Below are 21,159 nucleotides of genomic sequence, written 5' to 3' on the forward strand. Positions count from 1 at the left end.
CATAAATAAATAAATAAATAAACAGTGTTCCTGTACATAATGAGACATGTTTCACACGTACCTTGTTTTTGTAGGAACGGCGTGGCGGCCCGGTAATGCTTCACGGTGAGAACCACTATATCGCCGGCGTTTCTCAATATATTGACGGCATCGTCGTGTTTGCACGCTGTTATATACTCGCCGTTCACTGTGAAAGATTACATACATAAAATATAAATATATATAGGTACGGGACAAATTACACAGATTGAGTTAGCCTCGAAGTAAGTTCGAGACTTGTGTTACGAGATACTAACTCAACGATACTATATTTTATAATAAATACTTATATAGATAAACAACCAAGACCCAGGCCAATCAGAGAAAATTCGTTTCTCATCATGCCCTGGCCGGGATTCGAACCCGGACACCTCCGGTGACACAGACAAGCGCACTACCGCTGCGCCACAGAGGCGAATACATACATACATACATATGGTCACGTCTATATCCCTTGCGGGGTAGACAGAGTCGATAGTCTTGAAAAGACTGAATGACACGTTCAGCTATTTGCCTTAATGATAGAATTAAAATATTGGCAGGTTACTAGCCCATCGCCTAAAAAAGAATGCCAAGTTTGTAACCCAATCCCTTGTCGCCATTTACGACATCCATGGGAAAGAGATGCGAGTGGTCCTATTCTTTTTTGTATTGGTTCCGGGTACCACACGGCACTATATATTATTCAAAATTCAATTCCATCATGAAGCCTAGCTGAACTTGGCCTGTCAGTCTTTTCAAGACTGTGTACTCCGTAATAGTAATAAATAAGTATATGTATGTTTAAATAATACTTTATCTCATAAAATCTCGCTTTGTAATGTTTATACAGTTGGGTCGCGTATGGAACATAAGTCTCATAGCTACTACCATTATACGGCAAAAATAGAATGCATCGTTATTATACGATCTAAAAGGCGTAAGCGGCTATTGTTTTCTGAATATAGATTCACTTCCATTTCTGTAGTGTTTATGCTGTTTGCATGCATTTCTCAACGATGCTTTATTTCAGTTACTAGCTGTGCCCGCGACTTCGTCCGCGTGGAATAGTTATTTTGGCCATCATATTTATTTTTGCAAACATCCTCCTCGGCTTTATCAATTATAGCTGCTAATTGTTCAGGGGGTCAGGCGGTCACGCATATTAGAAAGAACGCTGGTTCGCCGTATTAAATGTTTCGCTGCAAATTGCTTATAACGACTATATCTCAAAACCTATTCGTCTGATTTATATACTGTAAATGGCAATTTTAGTCTTCATGAAAAGCCGAAAGTAATAAACATATTTATTTGGATAAGGATTAATACTGAATTAAAGAAAATTGGTTTCAAAATAACTTAAGTTTATAATGAAAAAATAATCTTCAAAAATGAACATAAAAGTGGTTATTGTAAGTAAACCTTAAGAGATAGATATATGCTCTCGCGGACTTTTTTGTGGCAAAAAATGAGTACTTCACATCTTTAGTACATTGTTTTACTATATCTTTGTTGGTTTGCGCAGCGTTCGCGTGGAAAGCTCGCAGATGGCCGACTCATTCAACTTTCACCTGCATTGCTGACGTTTCCCGTAGGAAATCCGGGATAAAATGTAGCCTATAGCCTTCCTCGATAAATAGACTATCTAACAGTGAAAGAATTATTCAAATCGGTTCAGTAGTTTCTGAGATTAGCGCGTTTAAACAAACAAACAAACAAAACAAACTCTTCAGCTTTATAATATTAGTATAGATATATGAAAGATATTCCATATCAGTATTATAAAATGTAAATTAATAATTCAAAACTTTTTACACTTGAATATCACTTAAAATTGTCATATCTTTTGGTTTCACAACATTGGTTGACGTCAAATAAATTACTTAAAACTGCCACTTCCAAAGCGTCAGTGCAAAAGAAGCGGTAACAAATTGCACTGCAGTATTTTCTTCAACAACGTCAACTTCACAACCATCCAAATTTAGAATAAAAATGGGGACGTGAGATTATATTGATGTGATTAATTAACCTATACAAAATTAAAATAATAACAAAAAAATTGCGTTCCTTTATACTGTTCATTGTGGCCATGGCTCTCAATAAAGGTACGTTACGTAATATATGTACATCTTTTTCAAGGCAAAGATTTGTATTTTATAGTCTAGTAAGTCTAGTTATAAATAAAAGCAAAATAAATAAAAAGTAATGTTTAAAAGTAAATGAATAGATTTCTTCTTAAACTGAGTCTTGGATATGTATCTATAGAAGTTTTTATTACAAAATATAGTATAGTTGAGTTACCTAGTATCTCTTAACCCAAGTCTCGAACTTGCTTCGAGGCTAACTCAATCCGTGTAATTTCTCCTGTATTATTTGTTATAACTAAACTACAGCTAGTCTAAATATTTAACTAATTAAAGTTCAGCTTGTCTAAATATGAAACTAATTGAAACGCAATTCGGTCTAGACAGATCAATTAAAATGACCAGCCATGTTAATGTGGATAATCAGCGGAGTCAGAGGTCATCATCAAACATGTATTCTATTTACGTACATCAACATCAAGTCTATATCCATTGTGGGGTAGAGAGCCAACAGTCTTAAAAAAGACTGATAAAGCCAAGTTCAGCTGTTTGGCTTAATGATAGAATTGAGATTCAAATAGTGACAGGTTGCTAGCCTGTCGCCTAAAAGAAGAATCCCAATTTTATAAGCCTATCCCTTAGTCGCCTTTTACGACATCCACGGGGAAAGAGATGGAGTGGTCCTAGCCTTTTTTTCTATTGGAACCACACGGCATATGAAATTTAATTGTTAGGTTCACGTATCAAACAGTTGTTACTCCAGCAACCTAACTTTCCCTTTCAAATACTGACCCTAATCGCCTCTCGAAGGAGGTGCAAATGATTCAAACGGAAGAACGATAATATAACTTAGTCGTATCACAACTTATGTCAACAAAATTTATTGCTTTTCTATGAGAAATTCCAAGATTAGTCACTTGGAATAGCTAACCGATAATTACGGTCGTTAAGATAAAAAAATTACCATTAATTATAAATATGTGATAAAACTTTGAATGACTTAGAATACAGTACAAATTTTAAATAAATAGATATATACGGGACAAATTACACAGATTGAGTTAGGCTCGAAGTAAGTTCGAGACTTGTGGTACGAGATACTAACTCAACGATACTATATTTTATAATAAATACTTATATAGATAAACATCCAAGACGCAGGCCAATCAGAAAAAGTTATTTTCTCATCATGCCCTGGCCGGGATTCAAACCCGGGACCTCCGGTGTCGCAGACAAGCGTATTACCGCTGCGCCACAAAAGCCGTCAATTAATTTAAATATTTACAATAGCCAGTTTCAATTTGGTCCAAAGGTTCGACTGGCAGAGAATGCCTTGTGGCATTAAGTCCACCTGTTGTACATTTTACGTGCATAAAGTTTTAATAAATATCTAGGTTGTGAATTGCCCTAAAAGTTTTGTCATTAAACCAAACAGCTGAGTGAGCTATTGACTCTTTACGAGACTGTTGGCTCTGTCTACCTCTGGGATTTAAACGTGATTATATGTACTAACATATAATCACGTTTATATCTCTTATGAGGCTATACTAATATAAATAATTATGTGATCCTATTGTCTAGATCTCAGGTGTAGACAAAACCTACAGTCCCAAAAAATTATAAAATGTATGTAGGTTTCGTGAAAACAATTAAATTGTTTTAAGAAAAGAGATAATATATTACCTTTTATGACAGCGTCCCCCACAAACAGCTGTCCAGTCTGGTCTGCCGCCTGGTCCTTGTAAATTTTGGAGATGAGGATAGGGAGCTTGTGTTCCGCTCCACCTTTTATGCTGAGGCCGAGACCTCCAACCTTCTGACGGGTAATTTGGACCATCCGTTCCTGAAACAATGATTTTGAAAGTTATAGCATAGGTTATCTTGACTAAAGTGAGGCAGTGGTTGTTGCTTTTTGCATTAAAATCATTAGGCACACCAATTCCATTATTAAGCCATACAGCTATTTGCCTTTATGAATCACTCTAAGTTCTAGTTTCAATACCTGGTAAGACTATAATTTAGAAAGAACCTTTTTTGATAAGCCAGAGGAATGAATACTGTAGTGGGTATAAACAAACACATTTTTATGAATTTTGCATATGCAATCACATCTATATCCCTTGCGAGGTAGACAGAACCAACAGTCTTGAAAACACTGACAGGTCACATTCAGCTGTTTGGCTTGATGATGATCTGCAATTATATTTAACCCTTTGTTTGTAAATTGTCCAGATATGGCAAAGAGCATCAAGTATCAGTGGTGGAAGAGGTAAGGTGCCCAGTTAAAATGCGTGATGCGTAAAAAGGCGAAGTTATGTACATTAGTTTGATTTCAAACCGATGCTCTTACAGTGAGGGAAACCATTGTGAGGAAATGTGCACATTCAGGCAACTGATTGTGTAATGATGATCAAACCAATACAGGTTATGTTTACCTGCAGTCTCCAGTGAGGGAAAACATTGTGAGGAAATCTGCACATTCAGGCAATGTACAGGTTACGTTTACCTGCACTCTCAATTTTTCTTACCCTAGCGTGCGGCACACTCTTATCCTTTGGCTGCACAGGCACGGCAACCTCTCTCTGGATGGTCACCGCATCCATTGTGAGGACGAGCCGTGCGGGCCTCGGACGGGACTTGCCATCCGACACCTGCACCATTCCTGTGCGGATCTGAAACATGCTTGCAGCATTAAATATTTGCAACGCTATTATGAAGTGAATATACCTTATCTTACATATGTGGAATAATTCAAATATAAAGGATTTGAAAAAGTTTAGCTATCTGCACATGAAACGTAGTGTAAAACTATTAATACTTTATTGCTTTATGCTAAGGCTAGCCTTAGCCAAAGCCTAGGCTTAGGTTAAGTAATTGACTGAAAAAAGGGCTTAAATAGCCTACAAAGATAATAATAGCCTTTTAATCAAGAGTTAGCTAATAAAGTGTTAAAAAATGTGTAACTTAATTCACAATCAGGCACAATGTAAAAGAAGTCAATTAAAAGCAAGTAACTTCAGTAATTTTGGGTAATGATACATACCTTCTCATCTTTTTTCTCCTCAATTGGCGTCATCATTGTGAAACTTACACACCATAACGAAATTACAAATATTCTACTTTTTATATAAGCAACACATCACAAAAATCGTATTGCACTGTGTAATATAAACTCTTCCATGACTCGTATTAACTTGAAATCACAGGTTTCTAATCAGATGTCCATCTTAATGTATCCGTAAGCTGAGGCGTAATGATTGTATTAAATATTTACGAGTTACATATTACAAACACGAAAAACAGGTCACTGGCATAAGATAAATCAATAGGTGAATGGCACCAAAACAATTCATAAAACACTTTATAACTCACTGAGTAATAACATTAACTTGCAGAATTTACTTTTTCACTCTAACTTGTAACGTGTGCCACATAATTTTTGCAATAGATTTATATATTTTGGCGCTCACGCATATAAATTAAATTAATGCTTCATGCCACCTAAAAATCGCCTACCTCAAAGTAAAAATCTGAAGTTACTGAAGTAGGTTGACTAGTGAAGTCACTGACGTGAGTCAAGACATAAAACGATACAATCGTAATCGATTGATTATTATGTACCTATTGTCTTTGAGTATCGACTGTTAAATGTCTCCCATGATTTTTGTTGGATTATTTTGTACTACTATGTTATCTCATCGATTTCTTTGTAAAATGGAAGACAAAAATGGGCATCTATTTTCACACTCTAAGTTTATTACACTTAAAGAACCAACTTGACAACTTGCTTCTTTGAAAAGATTATTAGTTTTGAATAAATAATATAATTTTAAATAACTGCATAAAAACTTCTTTACATACAACTTGATGGAATAACAGCAGGAAAGTTTAATGATAATGATGTAGAGAGCGACGAATATAAAATAAAAATGTACCTAAGTATGAATTTTGTATGCTGTCAGCTGTCATTCTCATCGTGGTCGATAAAGGCAGAATAGATGACCCTTGGCCATGAACCAATGATTATTTTCGAAGTTATGCATTATTATTTTAAATACTAACCCATGCCCTTACGGTGAGAAAAAAAATTGTTTAGAAAACTGCACATTCCGGCAACTTGATGTGTAACCATGATCGATCCAATAGGGGTTAGGTTAACCTGCAAAGATTCATATGGGAGTCGCTTCGTGTAAAAACTTGACTTACCCAGGATCTTTGGTCAAAGCCATACCCCGGACTCCTCGCTAGATAGATAAGGATGGAACCGGGATTAGAGCCAGGAGGAAGAAATTTCTAATAATAAGTAGGTAGTATAAGGAATATAGTAAAATACGAGTATAATTACGCCTCTGTCACAGAATATTCATACTAATTTCACTTTATCTTTATTTAGCACTTTCTTGCAAGCTCGGCGGAAACGTACTCCGTAAATAACGTGTCAGTATATTTTTTGCCTGGACCATGAAAACTTAGAAAAGAAAGTGACTTCTGATTATGTATACCTATCATTTTGTGTTAATGGACCCTTATGGATCTATTTATTAGGGAAATAGATACAGCGAACGCTGTTTTACCATAGGAATTCTGAACCCCTTACGAGTGTCATTGTCTTATCCTTGCTAACTTTCAGTTGCACCCTTAGCGGTGACTTTGAAGGTTTATAATATTTACAAACTTTCTTTTTAAATTATTGATTATTCAGGAATAGAGAGAAATAGAAAATAAAACAATCTTGTCATTGGTAGTTATTGAACCATTAGATCTGCTTTATCGCACGAAAACCAGTCAATTGCGATGATTATTAACTTCCTTGAAAATTTATTTATCAAACGGTTATGATATACCATAACATATACATACAGATAATAAACAATTAAAAAAAATATGTAGTCAACTAGCTGTGACGGAAAACGTTGTTTTGCCATATAAATATTTTTTAAATAATTTCTAGTTAGAAAAAAAAAGTTAATGGTGAACAACAAGGGATATTTTTTATACCTCTTAGTGATAAGCACTAAGAGGTATGAAAAATAGATGTTGGCCGATTCTCAGACCTACTCAATATGCTCATAAAATTTTATGAGAATCCGTAAAGTTGTTCCGGAGGAGTACGGGAACGAATATTGTGACACGAGAATATTATACACTAGCGACCCGCCCCGGCTTCGCACGGATGCACAGCCGATACTAAATATATCTCTATTAGAACTAACTAAAGGACCGCCCGCTAACTAAGTCTTGCTCACTTCGCAACGGGCCGTGCAGCAGAAATCGTAATATTTTAATTTCACTACAACTTCAAAACCAAACGTCCAATTTTAATTATTCAAAGACCAAATATTATCTACATAAACTGTACTTATTGATGAAATTATTTATTTTGATAAGGATTAATAGCATGAGTAAAAAAAACGCGTTTAAATGTAGACCAAAAAAATTCAAGATTTTTAAATAAAAATGTGGTTGTTGTGCCTCACTCGACATAGATAGGTATAGTGTGTCGCGGACTTTTTTGTAGATATTTATAAGATCTACAATTAATTCAAATATTTTATGGTTCTATCTTTTGTAGTTTAGGCAGCGTACGCAAAATAAGTAACTTTTTGGTTGATTTTATTCAGTTTGTGTCCGAAAAATCGAAATATATTACGGAACCCTATTTTTTCCAAAATAAAATATAGTCTATGTTACTCGTGGATAATGTAGCTTTCGAATGGTGAAAGAATTTTTAAAATCGGTCCAGTAGTTCTTGAGCCTATTCATTACAACCAAACAAACAAACAAACAAAGTTTTCCTCTTTATAATATTAGTGTAGATAGTGTAGATAAGATTAAAAAACGACGTTAATAATGTGTATTTGTCGCTATATTTACGACATAGGTACTACAGTTTTTTGAGTACATGAAATTGGTTCATAAAATACGTTTTGGTTTATTTTAATATACCTAAGTATTTAAATGAAACATCTGTCCACAACACACATCTTTATTCTTCCCATTCTAATTTTAATAATTTTATTTATTACACAACATGTATATAGAAAGACTTTTATACAATAGTGTATAAATAATTAATAATATCTAATTAACTATATTAATCAACAATAGGTACATTAAAAAGAATTATGAATCACTTAAATATTGGCAGTCTATTTTAATGATATGTATCCTTTGCAGTTTGGAACAGCCATTAACATTACTTAAGTTTAATTTTAATTGAATCCTACACTAAATTCTTACAAAATGTGCAACGTATGCACTTTTTGAACGCATAAATAGATTTTCTGGCGATCAGCATCAATATTTCATAAATTCAGATGCATGAATTTCGACATTGTTATTTCGAAAATAATAAAATGCTATTAAAATAGCTTGGCTTGCTGTGAGACTATTTATTAAGTAAAATATTTGTTCATTTCCTTTTTTTAACAAATGTAAAGCATTTAATTATTTATTTAAACATAATAATTAAGTTGTTGAATAAACATAAATTGATAATATGATATAAAATATATATTGTTTTAAGTTGCCAGGGTATGACTTTTTAACTAACAGGTACATTAAATAACAAACATATAGGATTTTTTAAGTTAAGTGTTTATAGCCATCACATGGCTTTTGTTATAAAAAATAAATAATAATGTCCACTTAATGTACTTAACAAATAGTAATGGCTACAATAAAGAATAAATAAGTAAACGTAGGTATCTAAATAATCTCACAACAAAATAAATAAGTAAATGAAGCTTACAATGGACTAATATTTACAACCTGTAACTTTATCTTAACAGTTAACAGTGTTAACTGTTGTTAATTAATAGCATGTTTGATTAAATCACATTATTCTATACTTTACATACATTGTATAACAATTTTGTTAACACTAATAAATAAGGAGTCACAAAAAGTGACATCACAAAACAATTTAAGCCTTTTCATTTGTTTATGGCCTGTTAGCAATAATTTCTTACAAAGCATGGATAGGAAAGAGATTAGAATCATGTAGAGCCTTTTCGATTTCAGAACTTAATTTCTACAACTACAATGGACCTTGGAATGTTACACGTGGATGGTACATTCCCGACGTTCTTGTTCTTTTCGCTGTTGATATCTGAAACAGCAAATATATACATTTTTAATTTGTAATTTATTATTTTTCAACACTCATTTACGTCGGGAGAAAATCTGTACAATTAGGCAACTGAATGTGTAAGTATAGCCGTTATCCAATATGGATTAGGTTCACATGCAGAGATTATGGAGGTTAAAGGGGAGTCGCTTCGTATATAAATTCAACTTATCCAGTCCAGGATCATGTCAAATATTTATTTTTATACAATAAATGGTGTCTACTAAAATAGTCTTCAAACTCACTTGTCTATTAAAGAAGATATATCAGCAGGAACCGGAGCGAAGCACCCTGAATGGCCATCGCTCCCGTTTAGACCTCCACTGTAAAATAAACACACAATCACGTTTGGGTGTAATGTGTAAGTGAGGAAATACTACTGTGGCAGGTAGCAAAGCATGGTTTGAAGCCTTGTGGATTCAATATACATACTTTTATAATTATAAATTTAAGCCGTCGTTTTATACAAAATTTTGAAATTCCCACTAACTAGTAATAAGTATAATATTACTTAAAGACTTTTTTAAAGAAAGTTTACATAAAACATATCAAACTTTTTAGTTTTTTAATAGTGATAGCCCATATGATATAAAGCGTCACATGTACTGATAGCTAAGAGTCAAACAAGACAACTTTGGCAGTGTTTCTGCAGCGGAAGTGCGAGGCGTGAGCGGAGTGGGCGGGGGAGGTACCTGAGGTCTACCTGCTGGTGGTGCGCGCGCTACGCCGCCCACTCCCATATGTGCTGCCGCATGGGGACCCACCTGAACCTGACACATAAATTATAAGTGGTTATTATCTGTATGTATCTGAATACCTCTCACTCGAACGGATGAAGATGGGAATCTTTTGAAAACCTATTCCAACAGTGAACTTAATGGAGCTATTAATGAATTATCGTGTTACAATACATTGATAGACTATTTTTTATTGCAATTAAGTCGTAGAGTTGTAACAAAAAAAAAAGGAACCTTAAAAAATTATTATATATTCTTGCCATTTACCCACGTAATTAAGGTACTTCACAACAAAGAAATTAGTGATAATAATCGATTGATTATAATTCACTGCGTGTATTTGTTCATCTCTATAAGTGGCAAATTATTAAGAAACTTCAAAATGACACATGAATGATGACATTGACAATGGCGCGAACAAATTTTAAATTATTATGTCTGTACTTTTGGTCTGTACGTCTGCAGTTAGTAAAATATTTTTTCTAAGTTTGCTTCCACTTGATTTGGTAAGTACATGATTATTGCTACCATTATACTTCTTATCAAAAACATTCCCTACTAATCCAGGGTCGATTTTTAATCCACCTACCTTTAGTGGTAGTATTAGCAGCGCTGTCGCTATTGTCGTCCGAGTCGGTGTGATCCCGGTCCCGCCACGTTGGAGGCGCCGCCCGCAGCCGGTGACGCGCCTCCACTGTCGAGCATTTAGACAGGCTCGATTCCTCTGCGGAGTACACCACTGAGGAAACCGTGGGCTTGGCCAGGTTAGCTTGTTATACGATTATAGTACATGGGCAATGGAGTTAATGAATAGATTGTACTGTCGGAATTATTTATTGCTATTTGTGAAATAAAGAGGTAATCGATTTTTACTCTTGTGTTATGTATGGGGCGTGAAGTTAAGTTGTTGTCATAGTACCTAACCTGTAATTCTGTGATTTAGTAACACGAAATAAGGTTACAAGTTGCAATCTCTTTATTACGTTAAATTCTTTAATGGAATAAGCGTTAAATTCTGCAATGTTATAATTTGACATGATTATTAGGTTAAAATGAAATTATTAAATGTGTAATAAAAATTAGAAATATATATCTAATGGTTTACACTTTCTATAATGCACTCGTTTAATTAAATTCAGTGAAGACTAAGAAAAATACCAAAGTTGTTAAGCCGCATGTCGGGCTTCTGTTTTAAAAGGTACCAAAACTAACGCCAGAATGGTGATAAACATCACGAAAACGTAACTAAAAATACTTAGTATGAACAATACTACATACATAAATCACGATTCTATCACTGAGCGGTAGGCAGAGATTATGTAACATGTTTCCACTTGCCACGATCTCTGCTTTCGCTTCATCCACATTCACAACACTCTTCATGCAAACTCGAACAATACTAAGTATGAATAAGTAGTGACCATATCGGTAATGTTCGCAGGCCCTGTGGCGGTGCGCGCGGCGCGGCGGCGCGGCGTCGTCGTCGCGGCGCGCGCGCACGCGCAGCTGCAGCGAGTGCGCGGCCGGCGCGCCGAACGTGGCGTACGGGCTTATCTCGTACAGCTCTGCTGCGGACGGCACACTGTCAGTGGCGCGATCGCTAACTTGACACTCATTTAGTTTTGTTGTTTACAAATTTAAGTGTTGTTGTGAATAGATGTTGAAGATATTGGTATAGCGATAATTGAATAAAGCAAAAGAAATCTTGAGCCAAGACTTAAAATTTCTTTTGTCAAGACTAAGTCACTAATTTTGTATCCATTCCCCCCTCTGTTTGTGAATTCTCAGTAACACCTGCGCCGTTTTGCTTCGGGGTAGTATAGTTTCCGACATGCATATCTCCATTTTGTCCGTTCTACAGCTTCTTGATTGATATTCTTAACTTTTATACATGCATATAATCACACTTTTTACCGGAGGGGTACGCAAAGTAACTTAATTTTCATTGACATTGAAATGTTTCGTGCGCTTAATAATATAAATCTAAGAATAAGAATAAGAATTTCATATTAAATTACAAAAAACTAAGAATCTGACCTGAGGAGTCATCATTAGACTTCTCGTTGCCGTTGATAGACGAAGAAGAGTAGAGTTTCTGTCCCTCTCTCAGCTTTTCTCTCTCCGCCTCATTACTCTCGCTTAATTTCCTGTCGTCTCTCATGTAGTGGTCGCTTGAAATACAGAAGAATCTGAAAAACAGACATGATCTTTATTAGTTCAATTTTTTTACTGCAGTTCACGAATGAGTCTATGTGGGTTGTTTCAACTATCTCGTTATAGTGGGGTTTTATACAGAAAGATATACAAGAATATTCTGTTGCGCAGTGTAACGGTCATGCTGTCCAAATTTCTGCATATAATTTGTTGAAGTGAGTTTGGTCTATGGAAGGTATAAGTATGTAGCTATAAGTAGCCGAAAATCTTTACATCTTCATCATTAAACCGACTCAAGCTAAATGTGGCCTTCCAGTCTTCTGACCTACAACTGACGTCGCAAAAGATGATATACGAGCCAATGGACTATGGACTAAAATCCGAGGACGCTGTAAACCGGACCAAGTTGAGAGGCGTATAAGAAGGCGGATCCCGGGCCCCGAAAAACTTCTGTGGAGGGTGCAACCGGGAGCACGCAGAGAGAAAGAGTCTTCTGACCTATGCTTTTAAGGATAAAGGAGTATGTGCATATGTGCCGTGTGGTTCCCGGCACCAATGAAAAAAGAATAGGACCACTCCATCTCTTTCCCATGGATGTCGTAAAAGGAGACTAAGGGATAGGCTTACAAAATTGGGATTCTTTTTTTTAGGCGACGGGCTAGCAACCTATCACTATTTGAATCTCAATTCTATCATAAAGCCAAACAGCTGAACGTGGCCATTCAGTCTTTTCAAGACTGTTAAACCTGTCTGCTCCGCAAGGGATATAGACGTGACAATATGTATGTATGTATAAAGAGGTATGTAGGAGTAACAGACCTTCGCCTCCCGTGCAGCAGACACAGCAAAGCGGCGAGCGCAAGCAGCACCAGCACGGCGCCGGCCGCGCTCCACGCCACCACGGCGCGCAGCGACGTCGCCCGCGCGCCGCCCGCCCACGCCGACGACGGCTTCAGGGGGGGGATGCGACCTGACATACACACAATCACCGGTTTGAATACTAACCGATGCTCTTACGGTGAGTCTTGAGGAAACCTGCACATTCAGGCAAATGGATGTGTAACCATATCATCCAATACGGTTTTTTTTTTAATATGCTTAAGCATTATGTTGGCTATCGTTTTCTAGGATTCGGTTTTCTTGATATATTATAAACACAAGTCGCGCCGATGGGCACCTGCTATTTGATACAGGTACCACATCTTTGCTATATGCGTAGAGAAAATATTATTTATGTGCTATTAATACCATTAGTTTGCTTAGATGTGAGATTGTTAAAAATTTTGGGTGTTCTGTGAAAATCCAATACGAGTTAGGTTCCTCTGCAATGGTTGCGGAGGTCAGACGGGTGTCGCTTCGTGTGAAAACCTGACTCACCCGATTCAGGATCCATCGTCAAAGACATAACTCGGGCTTCTCTCCAGAGCGGTGACCGAGCCAGGAGGAAAAAGACATCCTACATAAAATCACGCCTTTTTCCCGGAGGGGTACACAGAGACTACATCTTTCCACTTGCCACGATCCCTGCACACTTCATTCGTTTCATCACACATTCATAACTCTGCATGCAAGCTCGGCGGTTTCAGATACTCTCTCTTCGATTTGATCAAGGTACGTTTGTCTATGCCTTCACATTCCTACCTTTCCATCCACACTTTTCTTGTATAAAACGATAAAAAACATACATACATACATACATACATACATACATACATATGATCACGTCTTTATCCCTTACGGTGTAGACAGAGCCAACAGTCTTGAAAAGACTGATAGGCCACGTTCAGCTGTTTGGCTTAATAATGGAATTGAGATTCAAATAGTGACGGGTTGCTAGCCCATTGCCTAAAAGAAGAATCCCAAGTTTATAAGCCTTTCCCTTAGTCGCCTTTTACGACATCCATGGGAACGAGATGGAGTGGTCCTATTCTTTTTTTTATTGGTGCCGGGAACCACACGGCAACGATAAAAAACATTGTTAAACATATATGGCGGGAAAGTACTTCCTTTCCGGTCTGGTAGCAAAAAAACACCTAGTTGTTTCCACTGTCATCTCGTACCTAGGGTACTTTCGCACCTACGTACAGGAACTTTCAAGTTATACAATGATTACCTCCAGTCAGGGTATGCGTGTCGGCCCTCAGAGTGACCCTCTCGGCGCCCGCGTCGCTGTAGGCCTCCACGGCCAGCTCGTACCACGTCCCGGGGGATAAATCCCCCACCACGTGACTGGCTGAGCTTAGACCGTCCCCCACCTGGAATTAAATGTACATTTTTTGCAAGTCACAAGAGCATTGACGTGTATTCCTTGTATTGAATAATTTACATTACCTAACATTTACTTATTAACTATCTTCAGTATACAAAGAAAGACTACTGATAGACCGATGGATCACAATCGAAAGTAATATTCATAGAAAGATAAACTTCACATGTGGGATTTTAACGCTGAAATGCAAGAAGAGAGATATCTCTCTTCATGTCCTTGTAGCATGTCACGCGCGACGTCGTTTTCATCGCGCGAAAAAGTATCGCTACCGAAAATTTACGAAGTCGGTTGTAGATAAGAATAGACTTCCCAATTGATCAAACTCACCTTGATCCAGTGCTCAGTCCCGGTTCTCCTGTAAGACACGCGAAAGCCGAGTATAGGACAGCCGCTGTCTCTCCACGCGTAGAAATTTATCTTGATTGCTGTCGAGTTCATGTACACGTGGTCCTCAGGCTTCGGAGGTTTGGGGCCTAAACCAAAGAGCGTATAAGCTGTTATAAGTATGAAGAGCATTTGTTGGTAAAGAAGATTGAGATACAAAGTATCATTTATTGTTGATGTCATTAAGTGATATCTTGATGATAATCTATTCCATTCTTGAGATTATACGGAGATAAGATTGACACGGATAGAGTTAAACCAAAGATAGGTTAGTTTTCTACTATATGCACCTTATGGGATACTAATTGAGTGATGTTTCAAGATAAAAAAACAAGGATAATAAAATAGTCCATAAAAATATCTACACTGATGGATTGGATCCAAAAAAGGTTGCTCTTTAACTGCAAAATTTTACATGACTCTGTAGACTGGGTTCAGGTCTGCTTTACTAGTCGCATGATAAAATATATTTTTAAGGCAAAAAGGTTCGATACGTACGCCCTCCTCTTGTATTGACGGTGAGAACTTCACTCGGTGGTCCAATGGAGATCTTATTTCTCGCTTGTATCTTGGCATTGTAGGTGGTACCGCACTTCAGCATGTCCATGGTGAAGGAAGTCGCCTCCGAGGATAGTTCAACGGTGTGCCAATCAGCTTCTGAGGCTTGCTTGTAGTGTAATAGGTAACCTGGATATGGAATAGATTTTTATTTAATTTTATCATAAATTAAGTGGAGTAGTAGGTTGAGTAAGATCGTAGCCATACGAGTAATTTATGGCGACAATATTTACATACAATGTTTGCCAAATCATGTCATCAATGTAAGTACTTGCTTATTTTATTTTTATTTATTTTATTTTATTTTATTTATTAAAGACCAACAGCTTACAATATTAATAACAAGTTAACAGTTATACAAAACGAAAAGCCAATTTACAGGTCTTACTGTTAGAATTTGATTAGTTATTACAAAGGACGAACATATTTTATACACGCTATTTATAACTTAATTAATACAGTTGCAAGTGATAGTTATTATTAAGTAAGGTATGGTAGTTAGATAAGAGCATTTTACATACAAATTAATAAAGAGTATAAAAAACAGTGCATTTATTGGAGCATATGTTCATAAAGCAACCGCTTTGCAGACACTATGCTTGTAGTAAACAAGTCAATGTCGACTGTTCTGGAGATACTATTAAAGTTATTACCCACACGCAAGATAAACGAATTTTTGCGATATTTGGTAGATACCACGGGAACAAATATGAGGGGACTGGATCTGAATAACCTCGAGGGAGCAAAAAGTTGAACCTTTGCTAGAAGTTCAGATGAGTCGACGGTACCTGAAGCTATCTTAAGTAAATAGACTAAGTCAGCGACGTCTCGCCGAACCTTTAACGGGATCAGATGATGCCTTTTACACATGTCTAAATAGCTGTCAGAGTTAAAGATAACTTTTTGGCGGAAGCATAGATACCGAATAAACTTCCTCTGGATACTCTCAATGCGATCTATGTATTGATTGTATCTGGGATTCCAGACTTGAGAGGCATACTCCAGGTGAGGACGAACGTAGGTACAAAACAGTACTTTTATTGTTTTGAGGTCCTGAAATGACGATGCACATCTCAGAACGAAGCCAAGCGCTTTGTATGCTTTCAAAACTATCTTGTCAATGTGTGTGTCAAATAACAATTTCGAATCGTGATGTACACCAAGATCACGTACAGTTGATGAACGCTGTAGGGGTTGTTGTTTGAGCATGTAATATGTGGATATTACGTTAAGTTTTCTAGTGAATGTTACTACGCAACACTTCGACGGATTTAGGTCAAGTCCATTGCGACAGCAATACTGTTCAAGCCGGGAGATATCAGCTTGAAGCGCATTGGCATCATCCTGAGATGATATGGTACAGAATATCTTCATATCATCGGCAAAACAAAGTAGTTGAGATGTGTGTAGGCATTTTTGAATATCGTTAACCATAATATTAAAGAGGAGGGGCCCAAGTAGAGAGCCCTGTGGAACACCGCTTGGAATGTCTACCCAACCAGAAATATAGTTTTTGACTACTACAGCCTGGGACCTATGGTCTATGTATGAAGAAAACCACCTAAGGAGATCCCCATTGATTCCCACCGAAGCAAGCCTCTCCATAAGCACCTTATGATCAATGCGGTCGAAACATTTAGAGTAGTCGGTATACACTACATCAACTTGTTTTCCAGCCTCCATAGCTTGTGTAAGATAATCGTTAAAAAGCACTAAATTGGATACGGTAGACCTTCCTCTAAGAAACCCATGCTGAAAGGAATCAAAAGAACTTTTCAGTGCAGAGTATACTTGATTGTATATAATACGCTCAAAAACCTTAGCTATTATACAAAGCTTGGAGATCTGTCTATAATTAGATACATCAGTTTTTGGTCCCTTTTTATGAACTGGAGTTATAAATGCCGATTTCCAGATACCTGGAACAACTCCCTCATTCAGCGACTTTCTAAATAGTAAGGTGATTGGGATTGAAATCGATTCAGCAGTGGCTTTGAGGAAATGCGCTGGTAAGTAGTCAGGTCCGGCTGATTTAGCTGTGTCGAGCTCTAATAAAATTTTCTTCACTTCATCCAATTCAATACTAATGGTCGAGATATACGAGACGGGGAGATCAGACAGCGAACTGGGATTAGTATTGCTATTTTGAGACGGTGGCGTTGCCTGAGTGAAGTTGGAAAGAAAGTAAGATGAAAACATGTTACATATTTCATTACCAGTCGATACTTGAACATCATTATAATTTAGACTGCTGGGAATGGTACTAGATTTGGAGTTGCTTTTTGATTTGATATATGTCCAGAAATACTTAGGGTTTTTTATAATTGATTTTTCGACGTTATTAAGATATGTTTGATGACATTCCCCCTCCATGCGCCTTACTCTGTCTCGTAGTAGCAAGAATGTCTCGAGATCGGCACGGTTGTCGTAAATGTTAAATTTACGTAGGAATTTGTTCTTTTCTCTTATTACTTTGATCAAAGCTTTAGAGTACCAGATAGGGTATGTTTTATTGGTGGACTTAACAGAAGGAATGTATTTATGGATAAGATTATTTATATAATTATAAAAGTATTGTAAAGAATATTCCATAGGTTTATTAGAGAACTCAGTGTACCAATCAACCCTCTGAATTTCCGAATTAATTGAATTATAGTCACCTTTATAAAATAGACTCTTCGTAGTGGTAGCCGGTTTTAAATAATCGATAGTGATAAAATCTACGTTAATTGATAAAGCACTATGGAGGGGGTCAATCTGCACTAGGGGGTCATGACACTCCACCACTTTTACTATGTCGTTCGAAATTACTAGGTCTAAAACTCGACCCTGGGTATTTAGTACACCATTATATTGAGAAAAGCCATGCATGTTCAATTCATCAACAAGCAGACATTCGGTTAACGATTGGTAGTCAGATGGACTGTAACTCAAATCGTTATTTAAGTTCCAGTTAATTTTACTCATATTGAAATCGCCAACTATTAAATATTTGTCTAGAGGGTTCTGAAAAACAATGTCATTAAGCTTATCAAAGTAATTATATAATTGTTGAGAGAATGAGTTGCCTAAGTTTTGTGTGCACAAATAAAGAACACATACGTTTAATTTAATACAAGACTGTTTACCAGAATCAAATATTAATGTTAACCAGAGATCTTCGGCAGATGAGCTGTAGGTAGGTTGCGTGTCAACTCGTAAATCTTTACGAGTTGCAATAAGAACCCCGCCACCCTTTTTCTGCTTTGTGAAAGAATAATCGCGATCGCGACGCCAAACAACATAGCGGTCATCAAATATCTCGCTGTCGGCGATCCCGTCTAACAACCAAGTTTCTGTCAAAATTACAACGTCATAATTAGCCGAGCATATATTTCGTTTGAATATATCTGTTTTAGTTCGCAATCCCCTCACATTTTGATAATAAATATTCAACGATGAACTGTAATCCATAAATAAATGGACGAATAAATATAAGAAATAGAATAGTTACAAAATATATAAAGTGTACGGTAGCAAGGAAATAAATATAAGTTAGCCAAGTTAATAGCAAAAACTCGCCTGCGAATAGAGCGGATAGGTAAATAAAGATGATAATTAAAATGAACAAGTAGAAGTGAGACGGGTATATTATTGACTGTGTGTACTACAAGCATAGCAGCGCGATAAGCAATACAAAAGACGCTCGGGAGCGAACAAAAGAAGTCATTAGCTATGGAATGTGTGCCAGCGGTGCTAAACAGTTGAGTTAGAAAGATGATACAATAAAAATAAATGTGTGACATGCACTGTAAATAAAGTTTTGTGTATCTGAAATATTGCTCCAATAATAAAAAAATATTGGTTACAATGAAATATAATAGGAAACAGTCTAAGACAATCTTTTTAAATCATTTTCCGTTTGAATTATGTGGATTTTGGAGGTATCATTTTGCCGAACATGTATTTTACCGTATTTTACCCACACATATCGGTATCCTAGCTTGTCTTTGAGAGCGAGCTTAGTCTTCGTCAGCAAGTTTTTCATGTCCGACGTGAGATGATCATTCACGTAGACGCGCTGCGCACTGTCCCGAAAACCAATATCGCTGGCCGCCAGGTGCTTGATAGATCGCGCCGCAGCCACAAAATCTTCCTTCATGTATCTATTGGTGAAGTTAACCACAATGGATTTATCTTTGCTATTATGCAGTGGTACCCTAGCAACATAGTTTATAGATGTCTTGGGAATTGGACACTTGATGTGCTTCCCAACTGAGTCTACTATTTCGAATAGATTTTCGTCTATTTTCAGGGGTACTCCCTTTATTTCCACATTGTTAAGTCGAGACCATTGCTCCTTAGCAGCGAGGGATTGCTTACATCTAGCAAGATCCTCTTGAGTGGACTTTAGTTCATTCCTAAGGAGATCCACATCTTGTAATTTTTCCTCAACAGCATCGACTCTGCCGTTGCATTCATCTAATTTGCTGCTGTTAAATTCACATGAGGCTCGAAGATCTTGGAGATCATTCTTAATAGTTTTTACGTCATCCCTCAGCGTATCGAGACTTGAAAGGTGTTTCTTTAGATCCACGATCTCTTTGAAGATTTTGTCGAGAGACATCGGTTCTTCACAAGCACCACTACCACTGACAGTGCTCTTACAAGTAGTGCATTTCCAAACGGCTCTTCTGTCTGGCCCAAGTTTTCGGTACCCTGCTTCAGTGATTCCGGCACAAGCGAAGTCATAAAACTTTTTACATGAAGAGCATTGCACACCATCGTTGAACGATTCATTGCATCTACTGCATGTATTCATGGCTATGGATTATAAAAACTACCTTTGATAACTTTGGAACTTGACTTGAAAAATGTTGACGACTACTGATTTTTAAGTTAACTCAAATAGCGTGTGGCTTTTACCAAGGTTCGACCGAGACTGACATATAATGATGTATGTAGCTGATTCACACTCGATATGTAGTCTGCAGTATTGAAAGACATTTGTCAATGTAGTTTTATTACAAAGCTTTAGTATACTAGAGAGGCAGGCGCCGGCAAAAAAAAGGCTGAGTCCAATTAGAAAATGCTTTTACCAGCAATAATCCAGTCGACAGCCCAGATGACCAAAAATCTAAAGCTTACCCAGTATCGGGTCTGTAGTATCGGACGGCATCTGCCAGTGCAGTTTGATGCTGGAAGGTGTAGTGTACTGAAGAGACAACGTAGGCGCCGGTGGTGGGAGGACCGCCGATACCACGTACACGATGGAGTCTTCCCCGATCGTGTTGCTGGCTGTGCAGGTGAAGTTGCCTGATGATTGCTCGTTCACCTCTGAAATTGACAGGTTTTAGATGGTAAATTTGTGGTTCTATTGTAGTTTCTGAGGATTAATATAGGATACTTAATCAACTATCAGGTTAACATTATCTTACTTCAATTATGATCTTCCTTTATATAATTTCTTATCAGCTCCACCTTGCCTTGAGTATTTAGTGCCTATTCTTTGTATTGAATGCGATGGGTGTACTACCGTCGCATATTCTCCGGAGCGGCTCACACAACAGCAGACTATGCAACAATAATAGAGACATGTATTCTTTATCATCATCGTATAGTCTGCTCTCTTCTTTAACCTGTTTAAGTCTAAGTTCTCGACAGCCTGTAGACACCATGCATCAATTTATAGCGTACCGACGTATAAGCACCACAGCACGGTGCCGCTACCAAAATAACGCAGTATACACTTTTGTTCTATTTCTTATTTTTGTTTCTGTTCCAGCCAGCACTCCGTACTAACCAATGAGGTTGTTGCACATTTCAACTCTATGTTTGATCAAAAGT

General features: G+C 37.0%; 2 protein-coding genes across 2 annotated transcripts in view; both read right to left on the reverse strand.

Moving 5' to 3' along the window:
* LOC106132986 (gamma-1-syntrophin) overlaps nt 1–5,624 on the reverse strand; it is a 28,048-nt gene extending 22,424 nt beyond the window's left edge. The window contains exons 1-4 of the mRNA XM_013332565.2: nt 5,146–5,624; nt 4,631–4,774; nt 3,786–3,945; nt 62–187 (exon numbers count right to left, since the gene is read on the reverse strand). Coding sequence (XP_013188019.2) covers nt 62–187; nt 3,786–3,945; nt 4,631–4,774; nt 5,146–5,181 — 466 coding nt within the window. The 5' untranslated portion in view covers nt 5,182–5,624. The remainder of the gene's footprint in view (nt 1–61; nt 188–3,785; nt 3,946–4,630; nt 4,775–5,145) is intronic.
* A 3,021-nt stretch (nt 5,625–8,645) lies between these two features.
* Nucleotides 8,646–21,159, reverse strand: part of LOC106132962 (cell adhesion molecule Dscam2) — a 168,929-nt gene continuing 156,415 nt past the window's right edge. The window contains exons 29-39 of the mRNA XM_060952986.1: nt 20,461–20,649; nt 15,274–15,462; nt 14,719–14,864; nt 14,236–14,377; nt 12,942–13,092; nt 12,006–12,157; nt 11,390–11,536; nt 10,558–10,692; nt 9,935–10,001; nt 9,477–9,554; nt 8,646–9,213 (exon numbers count right to left, since the gene is read on the reverse strand). Coding sequence (XP_060808969.1) covers nt 9,162–9,213; nt 9,477–9,554; nt 9,935–10,001; nt 10,558–10,692; nt 11,390–11,536; nt 12,006–12,157; nt 12,942–13,092; nt 14,236–14,377; nt 14,719–14,864; nt 15,274–15,462; nt 20,461–20,649 — 1,448 coding nt within the window. The 3' untranslated portion in view covers nt 8,646–9,161. The remainder of the gene's footprint in view (nt 9,214–9,476; nt 9,555–9,934; nt 10,002–10,557; nt 10,693–11,389; nt 11,537–12,005; nt 12,158–12,941; nt 13,093–14,235; nt 14,378–14,718; nt 14,865–15,273; nt 15,463–20,460; nt 20,650–21,159) is intronic.

This window comes from Amyelois transitella, chromosome 3 (assembly GCF_032362555.1).
Source record: "Amyelois transitella isolate CPQ chromosome 3, ilAmyTran1.1, whole genome shotgun sequence".
Taxonomy (NCBI): domain Eukaryota; kingdom Metazoa; phylum Arthropoda; class Insecta; order Lepidoptera; family Pyralidae; genus Amyelois; species Amyelois transitella.